The sequence below is a fragment of the Epinephelus fuscoguttatus genome, linkage group LG9 (assembly GCF_011397635.1).
Source record: "Epinephelus fuscoguttatus linkage group LG9, E.fuscoguttatus.final_Chr_v1".
Classification (NCBI taxonomy): Eukaryota; Metazoa; Chordata; class Actinopteri; order Perciformes; family Serranidae; genus Epinephelus; species Epinephelus fuscoguttatus.
Genome location: NC_064760.1, coordinates 4,401,065 through 4,420,604, shown reverse-complemented (window position 1 = coordinate 4,420,604; position 19,540 = coordinate 4,401,065). Strand labels below are relative to the sequence as shown.

General features: G+C 39.7%; 1 protein-coding gene across 3 annotated transcripts in view; it reads right to left on the bottom strand.

Moving 5' to 3' along the window:
• The window catches only part of LOC125894807 (transcription factor COE3-like), a 201,598-nt gene that overhangs the window by 152,037 nt on the left and 30,021 nt on the right, over positions 1-19,540 (bottom strand). For all 3 annotated transcript variants that reach the window (XM_049586438.1, XM_049586440.1, XM_049586439.1), the window contains exons 3-5: positions 17,727-17,790; positions 13,246-13,301; positions 5,584-5,657 (exon numbers count right to left, since the gene is read on the bottom strand). In XM_049586438.1, the coding sequence (XP_049442395.1) occupies positions 5,584-5,657; positions 13,246-13,301; positions 17,727-17,790 (194 nt within the window). The remainder of the gene's footprint in view (positions 1-5,583; positions 5,658-13,245; positions 13,302-17,726; positions 17,791-19,540) is intronic.

The following is a 19,540-nucleotide window of genomic DNA, read 5'->3' as shown; positions in this document are numbered from 1 at the left end:
ACGCCTCGGCGGCAGCAGCAGCCAGGCCTGATGATTCGACGCAGCCAGCCAGCAGCCGGCGCCGCCTGGCCTGGAAGCCGCCCTTCCTCTCAGTGAGCACGGCAGCAGGTTTTTTGTTTTTTTTTTCCTCAGCATCGCCCGGAGCCTGGCAGCCAGCGAGGGAGAGCGAGGTGGCCGCGAGGCGAGGAGAGCGGCCCGGAGCTGGCGAGCCTCCGGGAGCCTGCTGGCAACGCCGGCGTGCCAACCTGGCTGCTCACTGGTTTGTGATTGGTAGTTTTTGGAAAGCAGCAGAGGCCCGTTTAAGAATGGTTAATGTGCCGCAATGATATGATGGAGAGGTCACGGCTGAAACACACGCGTACACACACACACACACACACACACACACACACATAGATGAAAATTTGACCCAGACTTAAACCTCTTCTGCACACTAAAGAAAGATGTTTTCATATTTTAATATTTTTGAAGGATTTCTGAAACAAACTGACTGAAGAACATGAGGAATATAACTTCACTGGTCCCCAACAAATTTGGTTTGAATGCACATCTTGGTTTTTCACAAATAAGTGTGAAGAAAAAACCCAAATGAGTTGTAGGTCAGACACGGTTTTACAAAGTTTCAGACTTTGACACAAGAGGTCAGACTTAATGGACCACTTCACGCCCAAAATGATCATTTGTGTATCAATTACTCATCTGTTGTTGCGTTAAAATGCCTCACATGCCTCCACAGGGAACGAAGAATCCAAAAATGAAGAAAATTCTTGATGAAACGAAGTAAACAGGGACCACATTAAACAACAGCAGAACTTTATCAAAACATCTGTTTACAAACTCTGACACAGCTTATGCAGTATAATCCAGGTCTCATTTATCTTCCACTGAGCAGAGTTCAAATGCACTCTCTTGCCCAGGTGCGTTACTCCTCTGTGTGTCAGACTGTTTACGTGAAAGTGTTTTATTTAGTAAGGTTTTAGTGAACATGAATGTGTTAGTACTGAGCAAACAAGTGGATCACGAGAGTTCAGAGAGAGTTTGATAAGGTTTTGTTGTTGTTGTTAAACGCAGTCCTCCATGACTTATTCTCTCAATTTTTGGATTTTTTGTTCAACCTTGAGGGAATGCGAGAAAAACAAAATTTTCTTCACAAATTCAGTAGTTGATATACAAATGATCATTTTAGGGGTAAAGTGTTCCTTTAGGTTGAGGCAACAGAGGGATTTTGGTTTAGTAAAAGACTGTAGTTTTTGTTTTAATGTTGATTAGGTCAACACATGTCTCATGTTTTGAGTCAATGTCAACTATTCCAATATTTAACCAGGTCCAACATCTTTGTTTGACCTTTAACAGGAGCTGTGAGTCTAAACTGAAACATAAAAAAGTTTAATCATGCTGCAGTTACTACCTGCACAAATTGTGCTGTAAGATCAGAGATTTTGTCAGAAACCAAATGTTTTCAGTGATGTGTTCAGTATCATGTTTGCAACTTGTCAGTTAATTAAAATGTCTCATTATTTGGATTGATAAAATGTATCTGTGCACATTAAGTTTCCTCCAGAACGTATTTTCTGTCATGAAATAGTCGTAATTAAAAAACAACTTCTACGAGTTGAAGGTAAATAAAAGTGAAGAAATCTGTGCACATACTGTACACGTATGACCAAAGGGATGTGGGAAGGCAACTGAAGGAAAGTCACAGTGTATAATGAGATCATACTAACACTGATATGACAGGACAACGGCAAGCAAAGTGGAACACACACATATTTTTCAAAGCAGCCAACACATCTCACCTAAACTGACAAAAAAATCGCCAGGTTTACATAATTATTGCACAGTGGCAGTAAGGTAAGGTGAGATAAGCTGTCTGGATCTAACTTTGCTCTCTGTCGGCAGGGAGGGATCATTAACTGTTTGGTTATTTGGATTCAGGGACACTTACAAATGCTGAAAAACCTCTAAAATTATAGAAAAACTTTTTGCAAGTAAATCAAAATCTGAAGTAAATGAATTCAGACTGAATCATTTAATATATTTTGATAATAAATGAAAGACTTGTCCTTCCCAAACACTGGTATAATACACATAAATACCAAAATAAAAGAGGAAAAAACAACAAATATAAATGCAAACGTTATATGAACAACCTTTTTTTTTAAAAAATGCCTGAGATGAAAGACCAGCATTGTCACTTCTCAGGTCCACCAACCAGTGGAGAGAAGTGCCTAAAAGTTTAAAATCTATCTCCTGTTGATTTAAAATGTTAACCCTATATTGTTACGTCAACCAAAAGAACAAAATGTCTTCTCCAACATGGACACAGGAGATGCACTCAGGTTGTTTCTTATTGTGTTAATCCCACACAATGAGTCACAGGGTGTTCCTGCACCTGAAACAGGTGCTCCGCTCCATGCTCACAACCTGCCGAGTGCAATCCAGGTAGACAAACCAACAGGGACGCCCATAAAGACGAGCTCACCTGGGACACATGACGGCAGAGAGACAGAGACAGAGAGATGGAAAGAGTGAGCCGGTCTCTGATCCCTCTCTCATTAGCGAATGGAAACACAGCATCCATCAGGGGGAAAGCTGGTTAATAATCGCACTCAATCACATAATGACTGAAGCTCAGAGACGCAGACAGCCAGCCGTCATTATGGAAATGAAGCTCGTATCGAAGGGATCTGGCAGGGGGGAAATGAGCACGACGCCCCGATAAAAGTCAGAGGAGGGAAGTTTAGAGATACTGAAGTTTGGGTGAAGAAGAGGAGGAGATAAAACAGGAGGAGGTCAAACTACAGACCAGCAGACCTGTTTCTGTTACTGAATACAGAGCTCCAAGAGTGAAGTACAAACTGTTCTCTGACTCTTTCATCTGTGCAACATCTGACATTAAAACATTAGTGACTAAACTTTGCATCAACCACTTTGCTACAACTGTAAACCAGTTTACTTCATAATTAAACCAGTTTATGGCACATGTGCAAGTTTACATGTAAATCAGTGTATTTACCAGTTTAATCCACACCTCAGCCAGTGTACAGAAACCAGTTTAGTGCCCATTTTGTTCAACAGACAAACCATAAAACTCAACATGTAAACCTGTTGATCTAAAGTCCTTAAGGTGTTTTGCATGTTTATACAAATCCATGCCCATTTGGACCAGTTTACACATAAACCACTTTCCTCTAAAGATTAAACACTTCACTGCACATATAAACCAGTATACTTCCAATATATTCATTAATCTATTTAAATGTAAATTAATTTACTCAACATTCAAACTGCTTTACTCTAAAACCAGTTTACAGATGAACCAGTTTTCTGCAGATGTAAACCAGTTACTTCACATTTAAGGCACATCTGCAAGTTTACACGTAAACCAGTTTAACAGTTTACTGCACGCCTCGACCAGTTTACAGAAACCAGTTTACTGGACACCACGACCAGTTTATATGCAACAAGTTTATTCTACAGACAGACCAGATAACTGAACGTGTAAATCAGTTTCCTGCTGATCTAAACTGGTCTTTTGTATGTTTATTGTGATTCATGCACATGTAAACCAGTTTACAGATTAAACAGTTCAATGCACATTTAGACCAGTTTACACATAATCCAGTTTCCTCTAAAGATTAACCAGTTTACTGCACATATAAACCAGTTTACTCCCAATATATTTACCAATTTATTCAAATGCAAATCCATTCACTGCACATTTAAACTACTTTAAACATAAACCACTTAACTCAACAAATTCACCAGTTTACTGCAGATAAACCAGTTTATTCCTGTTTTGTTGTACCAGTTTATTTAAATGTAAACCACCACTTTGAGCTGCAGGTTACTCAGTTCACTGCACACTTACACAACAACCCTCCGAAACCAGTGAATGCTACAAGTCAACCAGTTTACTCCACATTTAGACCAGTTTGCATGTACACAAATTTACACATGCACATGTAAACTAGTTTATAGCAGATGATTCTATGTACAGATAAACCAGTTTGCTGCACATGAAACTAGTTTTTCTTGACACTTAAACCAGTTTGCTGTAACTGGGACCAGTTCACTGATAAACCAGTTGGTTTTACTGCGATCAGGTTGATTCATGAACATCGGAACTGAACTGAATAAATTCAATGTAAATGTAGACCCCAGCTCCAAGTGTGTGTGTGTGTGTGTGTGTGTGTGTGTCCTATTTTTATCCCCTTCCCCCTCGCTCCTCTTCTTCTCTTCTTCTTCTTCACTTCTGAGTCTGAACCAGTAAAACCATTAACTCTCAGAAAACAGCAGAGACACGCAGGGCAGGAAACGTGTTGATTGGTGTGATGAACAACAAACCAACAGCTGCTCTTTTTTACACACACACACACACACACACACACACACACAGCCAACAAACATACACACAAGTGTTGTCACGGTAACTTCTTTAAATGATCTATAAGCCATCTTTCATATATAAAATACAGCTCAAAGGCCTTTGATGTCAGTATTATTTATAATATCTATAATATCTAAGAAAAGTCAGACGTAAAATAATAATAAAATATAGAGAGTAAGGATAGACCGATACATCGGCCGGCCGATATATATTTGTTTAAATATTTGTTTATTTTATAAAGACATTACTGGAAGATTTAAGAGCACTGAACTCTTTTTTTTATTTGAATGTATAATCATAATAATAATATTCTACCTGTTCTACCTCAACTTTCCATCTTGTTTTAGTATTTTTTACTGTTCAATAAATGTTTCTTATTTTAAACTTGAGACCTGTAATATTTGTTATCATTGTTTCATTTTTTTATGTAAATTGAGGGAGCAAAAGCAGTATCGGCCCCAAATATCGGCTCAAGAAAATCGGCAGTCCATAATCGGTCATCGGCTAAGGGTGATGGAAAAAAATCGGTATCGGCATCGACCCTAAAAAATCCATATCGGTCTATCCCTAATAGAGAGTAAAATAATTGTAAAATTTTTATGTTGGGCAGAAATGTAAATATTTTAAACCTGAAAAACTTTAAAATATTGTTGGGTGTCTTTCCAGTCACACACATTCTAATTAATAGCATGAGAGAATAAAATAAAACCAATGTGTTGGATAAAATCAAATAAAAACGCGTACAACACTGTACTGTACTTAAATATCTGAATTAGTATTTCTGATATTCTGAACGTGTATAAAAGGTTCAGTTACTGATTCTACCATGAAACACCAAAACATGTTTGTTTTTTATCCTCCATCTCTGACAGTCAAACACGTGACAAGTACGCTGTTAATAACCACACAGAGACACTTCCTCTGCGGCATAATTAACACTCCACACACACACACACACACACATACTGTACATGCATCAACAAAAACCTCACACATACACATCACACTAAGGGTGGATAATTACACAGTGCTGTGTTTAAATGATGCTTCACATCACCTGAGAATAAGAATTTAAAAGTCGCAGGTTTGACTCCCACAGAAAGGTCCGACAGCCGCAACTGTCCTGCACAGAGAGTAACTGAGGAGGGTCTCAGTGAGGTCGTTATCAGGGTTCATTAATGACTGTGTCTTACCTGCACATGATCTCGTGGGTGAGGAGGACGCGGCACATCTCTGGGTTCTTGTCCTGACCTTCGTACAGGATCGGCTGATGGGACAGAAACACAGACAGGAGGGTGAAACTCTGACTCACAGTAAATAACAGAGACTAATAGTCTGTTTGTAATGTGAAGACGGAGGAGCAGAAGTGCTGCTGGGTTTCAGTGGTCACATACAGGTGCTCTTTGGATACGTCAGGTGTTCTGTGCTTATCACATCACGTGAAGGGCTCATTGCATGTATGAAAAAATATAAAATGTAAGTCTCCTTCAAAAGCAATCTAAGGCTTTGTCTGTTTTTAATGTTTGTTTTTTTTTTACAAAAATGTCAAATTTTAACACGACTATAATCGTCTTTAACTTGTTAAAGGTTCTGCATGTAACTTTTAGAAAATCCTTGCTATTAGAGACACTGTTGGCCGTTAAGTGAACATCCTGTTGCTCGTGCTCACAGTCCGTAGGTGTGAGCGAGCACCTGGGCATCAAACAAAACATTTGATAACAAAAACTAATGCTTTAAGAGCATTAGAAATGTCTGTTGTCCGGCATACAGTGAGTTAAAAACAGCACACGTCCAGAATACTGTGTTCACTGCAGCTCCGGACACCTTGTCTTGTAATTTCATGATTTCTCTCCAGTGATTGGTCCAAAAAGCATCAATCAAACTTATTTTGACTCGTATGACCCTCCCCAAGAGAGGAGGCCAGCAATCACGCTTGTGTGTGCATGTATTAAGGCAGCGAAGGAAATTTACTGCAAGTGTTCGAAACACAATAAGTCTGCGCTAAAGGCCCAAAGCAAAGGTGCATTACGATTGTTTTTACTAGCCAAGGCACTCAGTCGTGTGAAGCTGAATTCAAGTTGCTGCAGCCCTAAGTGGAGGTCGTCTCCAGGCCCCTGCTGCAAAACGTATGCAACAGAAACACAGCATGTGTGGACTCTGTAGTGTGGTGTGTGCTTATATAAGATGATGTTAGCGGACTTGATTTCTAAGCTAACGGTAGCTAGTGTTCCACACTGTTGGCTGTGGGGAGCTGAAGAGAGGCAAGAAGCATTTAAACCAAAAACACACCAAGCAGCGGCAAAGTGCAGCCTGCTGTGAGCTAAGAGCTGCTACGGGCGCTCTGAGCTGCAGCCGTTTCTGCGGCAAAGTAAGTTGGGGACAGTTTAGCTTTTTTGTGGGCCAGAGAATACTGGCAACCAATTAGTAAACAGAGTCCTGTGCCTCCTGTGACCTATGTTACAAAGAATTTCTTCCTGCCTGAAACATGTGAACACGGTCCAGAGTCATCAAAATCCAGCGCTTGGTCAGTCACTTCCAGCGTCAGATACCGACGAAAAAAAAAAATACCTTTCACATCGGTGATACGCAGCCAGCCGCCACTATTGTCTGACAACAACGAAAGTTAAGGCAGCGGAGGTTCGAGTAGGATGGGCAGGAGGGGTGGTGGATGGGTCCAACAACCACCAACTTTCACACGGGAGGCCGGTGTTCGCTGCGTGTAAGACTGCTAGCAAAACATCTATTTGTTGGTCAATTTGCAGTGTTGTACCGACACAGTGCTTTTATTTTGAAAGAGACTGTATGCAAACTGTACATTTCCTGCGAAAACAGAAGTGTATTTTGAAAACAGACAATGCATGTAACAGGCTGAAGTTGACACGGCGTCCCAGAACGTCAACAACCAACACACCCAGGGTACCTTGGACGTCATATGTGGACGTGGAAAGTCCATGACCAAACGTGGACATGTGACGAGGTCGGAGTGAGAATGTGTTTTTGGGTGTAACTTTTCAGGTGAACTAATTTACAGATAAACCAGTTTACTGGACATTTAACCAGTTTATAAACCAATTAAATGTCCATGTAAATCCATTTAGTGCACATCTAGACCAGTTAATCCATAAACCAGTGTGAAGATAAACCAGTTTACTGAAACTGGGACCTGTTCACTGCACCCATGAATCAGTTGTGTTGTTTTATGCAGGTCAGGTTTATGTGAACTAATGAGACAGCTGATGTGTTGATATATCCGAGTGTTGCTTTTATTTTGTCCACCCCTCCTCTCTCCTCGCCACACTGTGATTGGACCCAGGCACCAACAACAAAGTCAAACATGGCCTCCAACCACCACCTCCACCCAGCACCACCACCACCTCCCCTTTTGGTGGTCTCAGCCTTCTCCGGCCTTCCCAGAATTCCCTGCCAGATGGCGGGCGGTGCCCCAGGATGAAGCCCCCCTCCTACCCACCCCTCCTCACCCCCACCGAGCTGTCATGTCAGCGTCCGGATGACGGATGACCGCTGTGTGTGTGTGTGTGTGTGTGTGTGTGTGTGTGCAATACCCTGGTGGTTGTAAATGAACTCCAGTAAGAGAGAAAGTGTGTATGTGTGTATGCGTCCTCCCCCCTTCTTCCCCTCTTTTCCTACGATGACCTACCACTACCTCATCCACCTTTATAGTCAAAACAGACCTCCGCCCTGCACACACACACACACACACACACACATACACATACACGAACACACACACACCCCTGGGGTACAATACTTTTAGGATAACGACCACTTCTGCATTATTGATCCTGATCCTGGCTCTGTTCCTCTGGATTAAAATGCTCCAGTTTGACCAGGAGGGATGTGGATTGCATCAGACACACACACACACACACACACACACACACACACACACACAGACAAACCTCATACTGTGTGTAGATTTGGTGGTCGATATTTATACATCATCATTCCTGATGCAAGACTCCCAGGAGTGCGTGTGATTGCACGTCCACTTTCATGCTTGTTTGTGGGTTAACGTCCACGTCTCTACTGTGAGAATGTGCCCTCTATACGTATGTCTATCTCTGTGAGGACCGGCTTCAGGTTTAGACCTGGACTGTGAGGACATTTTCAAAAGTGAGGACATCTTTTGAGAAAGTTGTTTTGGAGAGTAAGGATAGGGGTTTTCTTTTAAGTGAGAACATTTTTTGGACAGTGAGGAGAATTTTTTCAGGAACTGAGAAAAAGTGATACAAAAATTGAGGACATATTTCAGAATGTGAGGACAATTTCTGAAACGTTAAGACATTTTTGGAGCTTTTTTTTTGTGAAAACGTTTCTGGAAAGTGAGAAATCTTTTGGAAACTGGGATTGATTTGGAACATTTACTAGATCTTTTATTTAAGTCAGAAAATTTTTGAAAATTCAGAATAGTTTTTGGAAAGGGAAGTCAATTTTGTAAAGTTTCTATTTCAGGAAAAGGACAGTTTCTGTAAAGCGAGGGACATTTTTGAAAATTTAGAAAATCTTCTGAAAAGTGAGGACATTTTAGAAAGTGATACAAAAATTGAGGACATTCTTCAAAAAGTGAGGACTTGTGAAAAGTTAAGACGTTTTTGGAAAGCAAGGAGATTTTAAAAAGGGGATGGTTTAGAAAGTGAGCACAAAAGTGGAATGTTGGAAAATGATATTTTAGATATAAAATATTTATTTTCAGAAAATTAGGACTTTTTTGAAAATCAAACAAAACAAACAAAATTCTCAATTATCCAAAATGTCCTCACTTTCTCAAAAAGGAAATTAATTTTAGAAGGAGGGGACACTTTGAATGTGTTTGTGTTTGAATTTGTCTTGTCTGCACTTTTTTCGAGGGCCATTTGAGGGTTTAGACTTTGGTTGAGGTTTCAGGTTCCAGCAGAGTTTGACTGGTGTCCCCACAAGTATCCAGTTTAAACACGTGTCCTCCATGTTTGGCTGAGTGTGTGCAGACTCTGATGCCGTTCAGCCTTCAGTGAGTCTCAGATTTGTTTCTCCAACTTTCTGTTTGCTGCTCACAAATGTGTTTCTCGATGTGACAGTTGAAGTCACACTGAGCCCTTCAGCCTCTCTGTGTGATGTAACTCGCTGTGTAAAAGTTGTGATGGCGGCTGCGGCGTCGCTCTGCGGTCCAATCTGCATTAATTCAGCCGCTCCTCGCTCTGACAATCCCACGGACGCGGGGCCCCTAACAGGCCCTCGACGGGGTCTTATCGATCCGCAGGGACTCCTGCCGACCCGTCTGTCAGGTCTGACTGTCGACCAATGGGGTGTCATGTAGTGGGAGGTGAAGGTGGAGACATGTGTGTGTGTGTGAGGGGGGGCAGAGGGGTGTCATGGAGGGGGAGATGTCAGGATTATTGTCTCCAGTGTGCCGTCGCTGCGCCACATTAGGGCCTATTGATCGGTTTCCATGGCTGACGCTTTGTCGAGGAGCCGCTTGGTACATCGATCGGTGACATGCCGACAGGGCCAACCAGCTGGGGGGGTTGATATGACTTGGTGGGGGGGGTAAATAAGTAGGAGGTGTAGCTGGGAGGACGGGTGGAGGCTTAAACAGGTGTTTGGAAACAATCTATGTTTGGAAGATTTTTTGTAAGTGAGTGATGATTAATTTTGTAAATCTCAGAGCAGGACTGGATTACAGCCCCCAGTGGCTGCAGAACTCCAGATTCACTGTGTGTCAGCTGTTTTTTTCCAATTTGAAAAACTGCAATTCTGTTTGGGAATTTGTATCAATAAAATACAATATAAACCAAGATATGAAGCATTATTATTTAATCTCGTGGTCCTGTCTTGTAGAGGGACCCTGCATCTTTAATCTACTGCACAGACCTCTATTATTTTAGTTTTAGTTTGAGCTCATGTGGGAAATATTCCTAAAGAAAAAAAGGAAAAGTTGTGTTTTGGACCCGGGTAGTGTTATTCCACTGTAGGCGTTCTGTGCATGGTGGTTTCTGGGTTTCAGCTGTGAGGATTTCCAAGAGAGAACTTGTATTCAGGTATTTTTTTAAATAAACTGTTACGTCAAATGATTAATTTCTGCACTCATTACATTAATCTTGTTGAAGTGTGCAGAAACATTGCAGAAATGAGAGTGTAAATATATGAAATGATCGATTTTTTTAATTCCATCATTAATTATTTTCCAATATTAAGTTTTAAGTTGTCCTTTAAAGCACAAAGAACATTTACATTATTGTTTTCTGTTGAATATTCGTACAGTAAAGCCTTAGGCGTGAGGAACAGGGGAGATCTGGAGCCGAGTGGACTTCAGGAATGAAGCCGGGAGGTCGCTGGCAGGATCGACTGGAATTTGGAAATATTTTGGGGGGTTTTTCTTGGCACATAAACCATTCACAGGTTCAAATCCCACACGGGGGTTCTGAGTGAGTGAAAACCGGAAAAGTGGGAGTCAGCTAAAGACCGAGCTACACAGCTGGAAAGGAAAACACATCAGTGCTGCTTGAGTTTAGGAAAGTAAGAGGGGTGTAGAGGAGGAGGAGGAGGAGGAGGTGTGAGAGTTAGACGAAGGGTTTGAGGAGATTCTTCAAGTGAAGGGGAGTTTTTCAGAGTTAGTTTAAGTCTGAAGAAGGAGAACCGGATTTGATTTGAATATTTTAGGGTTAAGAGAAAGCCAGAGAGCTTGCGAAAGTATCTGAAGTTAGAAACAGGATTGATTTGATGAGTGTTTCACTTCCCTTGTGTTTTAAAATTGGACTTATGGGTAATAAGGTAAGAACATGTTTCTACAGTCACAAAGAAATTTGTGGTTTTAGTGGGAGTCACAATGCTGGAGCGACTTATCAGGAAACCAGCTGAGACTCAAACGATATAAAACGTGTCCATCACAGAGCTTTAGATGTGTTAGTAGATGTGTTTTTGAACTTTGCACAGAGCCAGGCTAAATGCTGCCGGTCTTATGCTAAGCTAAGCTAACCAGGCTCCAGAGATCAGATGCATAAAACTGTGTGTGAATTTATGAGTTATTACAGTTCATGCATTTTTAACTTTGAACTGACTGATTGGTGCTTGAAAATAATCAATTGGATTTATAACATAAATTCTTCACGTCTGTCACAATGCATTACAACACACACTCTTTTGGATTATTATCTCTGTACACTGCACATACTCTTTAATATATCCTCCTGCGCTCTCATATGAAGATGTTATATTTTGGGTTTGCTGCACCTTATAATTCATTCTACTTAAACAGACCTGTTGTCCTCGTTTGTGAACACTTTTAACGTGCCACCTATTGGTAAAAAAAGCAAAATATACTAAGCTGTGTAAAAACAAGGTGGCGGCCATCACTGCCAGGTCAGTCCACAGCCAATCCCAACACAGAAAAGGACAGGTACAAAACCTGATAAAAACTTTATGGTTGAAAACTGTTTATTTTTGCTTAATAACATTTGCAGTTTGATATGGCATATAAATTGGACCAATTGTGGTAAACCCAACAAGGTACGAAGCTGTTTAATTATCAAGTGCACATTTGAGGACTTCTGCAGCATTTCTGTTCCTACAGACAAAAGGACATTCCTAGCTCGGAGTATGGGGCAAGGCAAATTCAAACAGAGCTACAAAATGTACAAATCACATGGCTTTTAGATATGCTGCATATTTGCAATTTTGCTTTTGCACAGCCGTGTTCAGGCAGTGAAATTAACGGCTTTGTGCTTGAACAGTGAACTCTAACCCACAGAGTTACAAGACCTTGAACAACTGTTGCATTGCTTGTAATTTTCTTTTAGCACAATCATATTCAGACAATCAAATAAACAGTTTTATACTGTAATACACACTGGTGAATATTAAAAAATAAACCCATTGTCTCCATATGACAGGGGTGTAAAAACTGGACCAGATTAGATAATGTGAAAACCTGGGGGCAGCTGCCTCTCACATCACATTAGTCATTACAAAATAAACAAAAAATCCAACTGTTTCATCTTTTACTAAAAATATAGAAAACTTCGCCCTTGCTGTCGACTTTACTTTTTTTGCTATGGCCATTTGTGCCACTGAGCAGCAAATTTCTGCTGCTTGGTAACTGTTTGTTTGCTTGCTTTGTTTCTACTTAGTTTAAGACTACAGACTGTGGGATAGTCCTGTCATTGTGAGGTGGACAAAAAAAATGCAAAATGAACTTGCTTGATTACTTATTAATATTGTGTACTAGGCCACATGTGGTATATTTTGAAAGACAAGCCTCTGGGTCACGACTGGCCCCCGGGCCTGTCTTTGGACATGTCTGCCACATCAGGACATCAATATTTTTCAAAATCTACTTCCTGTTCAGAGACATAGCCAAGTTTTTTATACTTAGCATGTCCTATTAATCCTAAATAACTAGGAGAAATTAAAAATGCGTACCAAACAAATGCTCGGGTCTCAGATATTTTGAATCTTTGCACATTCTTGTGTAAACCTGTACAGCTCTGACATATATTCTACATATTTTAATTGATTTTTTTTTTATATTTTTTATTGTTGATTTTTAAAAATGTCTTTATGTTTCTTTACTTTTGCAGTACTTTATTCTTACTATGTTTATTGTTATGCTCCAAAACAAGGCAAATTCCTTGTACATGAACACCTACTTAGCAATAAACCTGATTCTGATAAATGTTAATGGAACATGAACTGAATCCATCTTATATGTAGTTAAATAAGCTGCAAATTAAAATATATTTAACACTTTTCATTCCTGTAAGGCACCATCCTTCTACCTATATTATAGTGTTTGTATTCTGCAGCATGTTAAAACGTTCCTGGGTCCAAAAAAAAGTGGATTTGAGTTTGTGAGTTGTCACCTGTTTGGTCATGGAGTCTATCAGCCGAACATAAAGATCCTGTTCTGTCCTGATGCCTGAAACAAAAACACAAAACACACCCATAAGTCTGCTGAAACAAACACACACACACACACACACTGCTGTCATAATTATCTGTGACTCTGAGCAGAATTGACTGCGTGATGACACATTTATATCACCAACATACATACATGCATTAGCCTGTTATGCTAATTTTATCTCAGTATGCAAAAGGAAAGAAAGAACGAAAGAAGAGATTCCTAATAATGTTCTGTAAATGAATTCTGTTATTATTTATGTCCCGGTAGTGTATTTATGTTTTCTGTAGCTCTTGTCATCTCGTCCCGGCTACGCTAACACCCCCCTCAGCAAAAACAAACATTAGCGCGGCTCCAGAGCTGTTTATTATTTATAGGCCACGCCGCCTTTAACTGCCGAGCTCCCCCCGCCCCTCCGCCACCCCCCCGCTGCCTTTTTCCTCAAGGATAACAAGGAATCCTCATTCTCCGACAAATTAAATATCAATCAGGATTGCTTGTCTTTTATTAGCTATGCATCCGAGCGTAAATGTGACACAAACACGACATGGGGTGGAGGAAAGCAAATTGCAGGGAACACCTGTTAGCGGCGGAGTCGCTCTAATTGTATTCGATGCTATGGGGTTCTTTTTTTCCCTTCTTCTTGTTTTGCGGGCCGTTTGCTCGCAGCTTCCTGTGCTTTCTAATTGACATGATTCACTCCTCGCTCTGCGCTCTGAGTGCTGTGCAGTCTGCAGCCTAAATGGCGGCTATCCGTCCCGGGTTGCAGATGAGGTCAATTACCTCCGTACGATGCTAATCCGACGATGCCGACTCATATTAGAGTGATTTATCCCCCTTTGGAAGAAAACGCTCTTTTATGTCCCACTTTATCTGGTGTTTCTGCAGGGGTCTGAGAGCATTACGGCCGTCCTCCTCCTGCAGCTCTGGACTCGTGCCAGCACAAAGCCGAGCTGTGTGTTTTGAATCAGCAAAAGATCCCTCCACTTTCCCCCCAATGGACAAAACAGAGTTCAGGTTTGGTTGGTTGTCAGATATTCCAGATGTCTGTGTGTGTGTGTGTGTGTGTGTGTGTGTGTGTGTGTGTGTGTGTGTGTGTGTGTGTGCGTGCGCTGATAATGAAAAACTTTTTCCAGCCTCACAGTCTTAAAAACTGCACAGTTCACTTCCACTATAAGTCTGCTGAGATGACCTTTAATATAAATTCCTTCTCTACAAATTCTGAGCTCTAATTCATGCAGGAAAGTTCAACTGCAAACCAACACAGACAGTTTCACCTGTGGGAGCGAGAGCAGTCATTACCTCCACTTCATCAATCAATACCGCACACCTGAACAAAGGCTCACCTGACCTACACAACTGCCATTTAAAAAAAAGGCGAATTTAGTTTTAATTTCTTGCTGTCAATCAACGTGTGTTACCACCACTGTGAGCAGGTCATAGGGACGGAAATCCTTGAACATATATCCTCATATTCAACTAACTTGCTTCAATGACATTACAGTTACTGGCAGCATTTTCAACAAACCAGAAAGTGTGACATCCTTACACCAATCAGAAACCATTTAGCTCTTTATCCTGCAGGCTCACAAATCATTTCAGGACATGTTACACTCAGATCTGGACAAGCAGATGAACACAGGTGCGCAGATTTGTGTTAACATTTTGTTCCACGCTGACCCTCACAAACACGAAATCTAGGACGCTGTATAAGTATCATTCGCGTTCAGCTTTTAAGAACCTTGTGAGGCTGGTCACTGCTTCCTTGTGTTTCTGCTGTATTTCACAAATTTCAGATACACCTTAATTAAAACAGTAGAAGTAACTCAGCAGAGTCCAGGTTTAGTTTCAGGGACTCGTCAGGTGGAGAACAGTGGAAACAAAATAGAAACCAACAACAAGTTGGATAAAACATTAGACAGTGCGTTTATTTCTCATTCTTAACTTCTGAGACTGATTTTCTTGTGTGAGCTCAGCGACATTAAATCACTCTGCAGTGCTGTTTCTCTCTCCAGATAGCCATCCAGAAGGTGACGCTACCTTCAAGAACTTTTTATTTTTCGTGCAGATATTAAACACAGTGATAGAACCAGCGATTAGGGTTTCGGTAATTCAGGAGTCCTGAATAAAACCATTAAAACGTTAATTAAGTTTAGCTGTCAGGAGCTAGTATTTTAAAGGAAAAACCATTGGTAACACTTAATTTGGATAGTCCTCATACTGATAGTTAATGGAGTATCTGTAACACTTCAACAGCTTATATACTGAGACAACAATTCAATTGTTTTGGTTTTTACAGCCGACATTTAACAGATTATCTACAGAGTAGATGTGACAATTCATGAACATACTCTCAGAATAATTTTAAATTGAACTATTCATAGTTCAAGTTTAACAATGTTATTCTGAGAATCTAAGGGTGGGCTTTGTATGGATTATATTCCATGTATCGCAGCTTGTTCCACGCGCGATGTATTAAATGACAGTCACAAACATTGGGTGTCTGGTAGCAGCATTAGACCTGCGTTGGTCGTGTTTCAGTTCCCTCACTCCAGTGTCAGCAAGCAAGGCGTGTGTGTGTTGTATGTGCAGGGCTCCAGATCACTACGATTTAGTCACATTTTGCGACCATGGAGCACCAATGTGGCTTGCAAATATTAATATATGAGGTGGAGCGGTGTTTGTCTGTTTCCAGCTCACAGTGAATAAACTCATGTTTGAAGGCACAGAGGGGTTTAACTGTCTGCTAACATGTAACTGTTGATGGGAAGCTTCAAGTTTGCAGCAAAAACATCGACACATCCTGCCCGAAACAAGCCAGGCGCTCCAAAGTAAAAGCACCATAGTTCCACTTTGACTTGTCTAATTATAACAATACTTTAACTTTATCATGACGGTAGTTCATTTAGTGATTTTGTATTTAAAAGTCTCTAGTAATTTAAAAATATCAAGATATATATTGTGTATCGCGATACAGCTTAAACATATCGTGATATTGTTTTTACAGCAAGTCATATCGTCCGGCTCTACAAGAATATGTGGTAAATCTCTCATATACTTTATAGATAAACAGCTACAGACAAAGCAACAGTTGAATTGTTGGATCTCAACTAATAAGCTGTTGAAATGTTACTAATAAAAATAATTAACTGTGGGTTGAATATCAAGATAAAGTGATGCCAAACTATTGAAATTAATGTTGACAATGAAACCCAAACTTGCCAGTTAATTCATCATTTATATGAGCTCTTTAGCAAGATGTAATGTCTTAATATTCTGTTTACTTTTACTTACACCTGCAGTACTTTTTAACTTTTTACTTGGTTGCATTTTTACTCTTGTCTTGATCTTGGACAAAGAAGACTCAGGATTTTATTTCAGTACCGACCAAGACCACCACTGTGGGGACATTTCTAAATTGCCTTGTGCAAGAAAGGAGCGTTGAATAAAGACGGTTAAACTGATTTCAGCTCCCTAATGTTTGTTTGTATTTGTTTGCTCCGAGAAATCAAAGGAAAATTCTTATATTTAAAATTCACCTCTGCAGTGCCTTTGGAGATTTCCCATGTTACACTTATACACACACACATATGTACAGTATATGACAATAAAAGAGGTAAATGAAAATGGACCCTCATTTGTTTTCTGTGGCTGTTTTTATGTGAAAGTGAGTATTTCAGATCAGTTTGAGGAATATCTGTGGTTTGCATGTTCCGTATTTTACTGTAAGTGTGTCATGCAGTGTGGGACTCGCACTGGTGTGGTCTCGGTCATGACTCAGCGTCGATACACTCTGGTCTCGGTCATGACTTGGTCTCAGATTAGGTGGACGTGACTACAACACTAAATGGCATCATATCTTGAGATGTGAAATATGTTAATGCTTGATTAAAATCTTTTGTGTTTTTTAAGGTAGGTGTGTGCGCACGCTGTTTTTTCAGGGTCTTTTATTTAATCACAGACCCAGCGTTCTCTTTGGGTGCTGCTGGACACCATGTTTATGAATAACCTGATAAAGGAAATTCACCATGTTCAACTTACTGTGTTGTTTATTGGGCTTCACAATAAAGTCATATATATTCTCATCCTGTACCCGCACTGCATATATTGCCTATTGTAACTGCTGCACATGTTCATATATATATGTTTTTAAATCTCTTATCCTATATTTATTCTATATATCACTGTTCATTATGTACATTTAGCTGCACTTTACAGCTTGTTGCACTTCAGGTTAAATGCTCAACTTCACAGTCTCCGTACTTTTAATCTGTGCGATAACAATAACGTTAAATCCAATATCTCAACAACTACTCGCCAAATTTCCAGTAATTCTACAAACTTAACATTATCAGCTCCACTGCTGTGAAAGCAGTTAAATCACGTGTGTGTGTGTGGTTTGTCATACATCAATATGATATTATGGTGATGTGTTCTGACCGTTGCTGTAGAGGAGCTGTAGCCTGTAGTGGATCCCATTGTTGGTCTTCTCTCCGTTGTACTCCTGTCACACAAACACACAGACACACACACTTTACTCACACGAGTTACTGTGATGAAGGTGTGATAAAACATTTACAGTCGTCCAGCAGCAGCAGGCTGTGATGCTGCACTCAGCAGGCAGCTGCAGTCCTCACAGTCAGAGCTGTTCCTGTGAAAGTCAAACATGTGTACATGGACACGCTGCAGTACTGTAAGAACCTCACTATGGTCAAGAATTCTGTGTCTGTAGTTTGAGTATTTGAGGAATGGTAGCACATTTCTGTCAACAAACACAACACAAGGGATAATAAAAATAGAAATTATGACACATTAGATCAAAGTTTGACTTTTACTGTTTGCCCATAGTCTATTTTACTACGACTGACTAACTGATAAAGAGTAAAAATAAATAATAAATTCACTTTTTTTCATCAAAATTATAAAAGATAAGTGAACATTATCATTATCTCTCACAAAGTATAATATACAAGCTACTACCTCTAAATATAGATTTTTCATTGTTTTGATTATGAGACAAAATCAAAACGATTAATTTTAGTAAAAGAAATCAAACACAAAGTAACATGTTTACATGGTAAATAAAAAACAGTAAGGTATCATGTGGAACTTTTAAGTAAAAAATTTAATCTCAAACTCTTTTCTCTGAACATTATCTTCTATTTTTGACTTCAGAAGTCACCTTTTCTTTTCAGAATCACAATTTTGATTCAGCATCTTATCTTTTTTTTGGCATAAGTATTTTTTGTCATTTTATTTTATTTCATTTTATTATTTATATTACTTTGGTGTATTTTCCCATTTTATTTTGTATATTGTGATTGTCAGATTTTATTTAATTTCACACTTGAAATACTTCTTTTCCTCCTTAAACCATGTAAATTACTCTGTAACATTTTGAAAAGTGGGGTGTAAATCAATTTCGTTATTAATATAAGTTTATTATTATAACTTTATTCTATATACTTATATTTTCAACAAGTGGAGAAAAAAATGTTTCAGAAATCTTCAACTTGTTTTAAGTATTTTATAAATTCAAAATGTATTTTTCAGTTCAATTTTTCAGTTATTACAGTCACTGTGACCTTTGACCTCTAACCAACAACAAGCAGGTGGTCATGTGATTCACACTTGGCATGAAGACAACAGACATCCCTCTTTCTCTCCTGACTGTCTGCTCTGCATCTCTGTCTTTGTAACACTGAAATAAGTGTAATTTTGTTCTGTGCAGTGTGTTGTACTCGGTTTCTGTACAGCTACACGTGTTGTCACATGATCTGTTGAGCAACCATGTATATATAGAGGTGTGTCTCCTTATCTTGCTCATGTCTGATGAAGGGCTGGTGTCCGAAACGTCACATGTGGTGATACGATTAAAATTTCCAAAAGGAGCAGTTTCTAGCGTACGGACCTGTTTTTGTATTTTTGTACAAGTTAAAGTCCACATTCAGAACTTTACTCAAGTAAAACTATTGCATCAAAATATATCTGAAGTACCAAAAGGTTATGAAGAAAAATAAATATTACTGGATTATAATTATTGATGCATTAGGGGCCATACACATGCCACGTTTTTTGGGCCTTCAAATTCATTGTTTTAAATGTAGACACACAGCAGGTGTGCTCAAATGCCAGAGTGATGCCGTGGCGACATGCACGCATTCCCAAGTGCCCATGTTTTACGGCACGTCGGTTGTGCTTTGAGATAAACCGAGTTCAACTTTTGGAACGCTGCAGCGTGCACCGCATGTCAT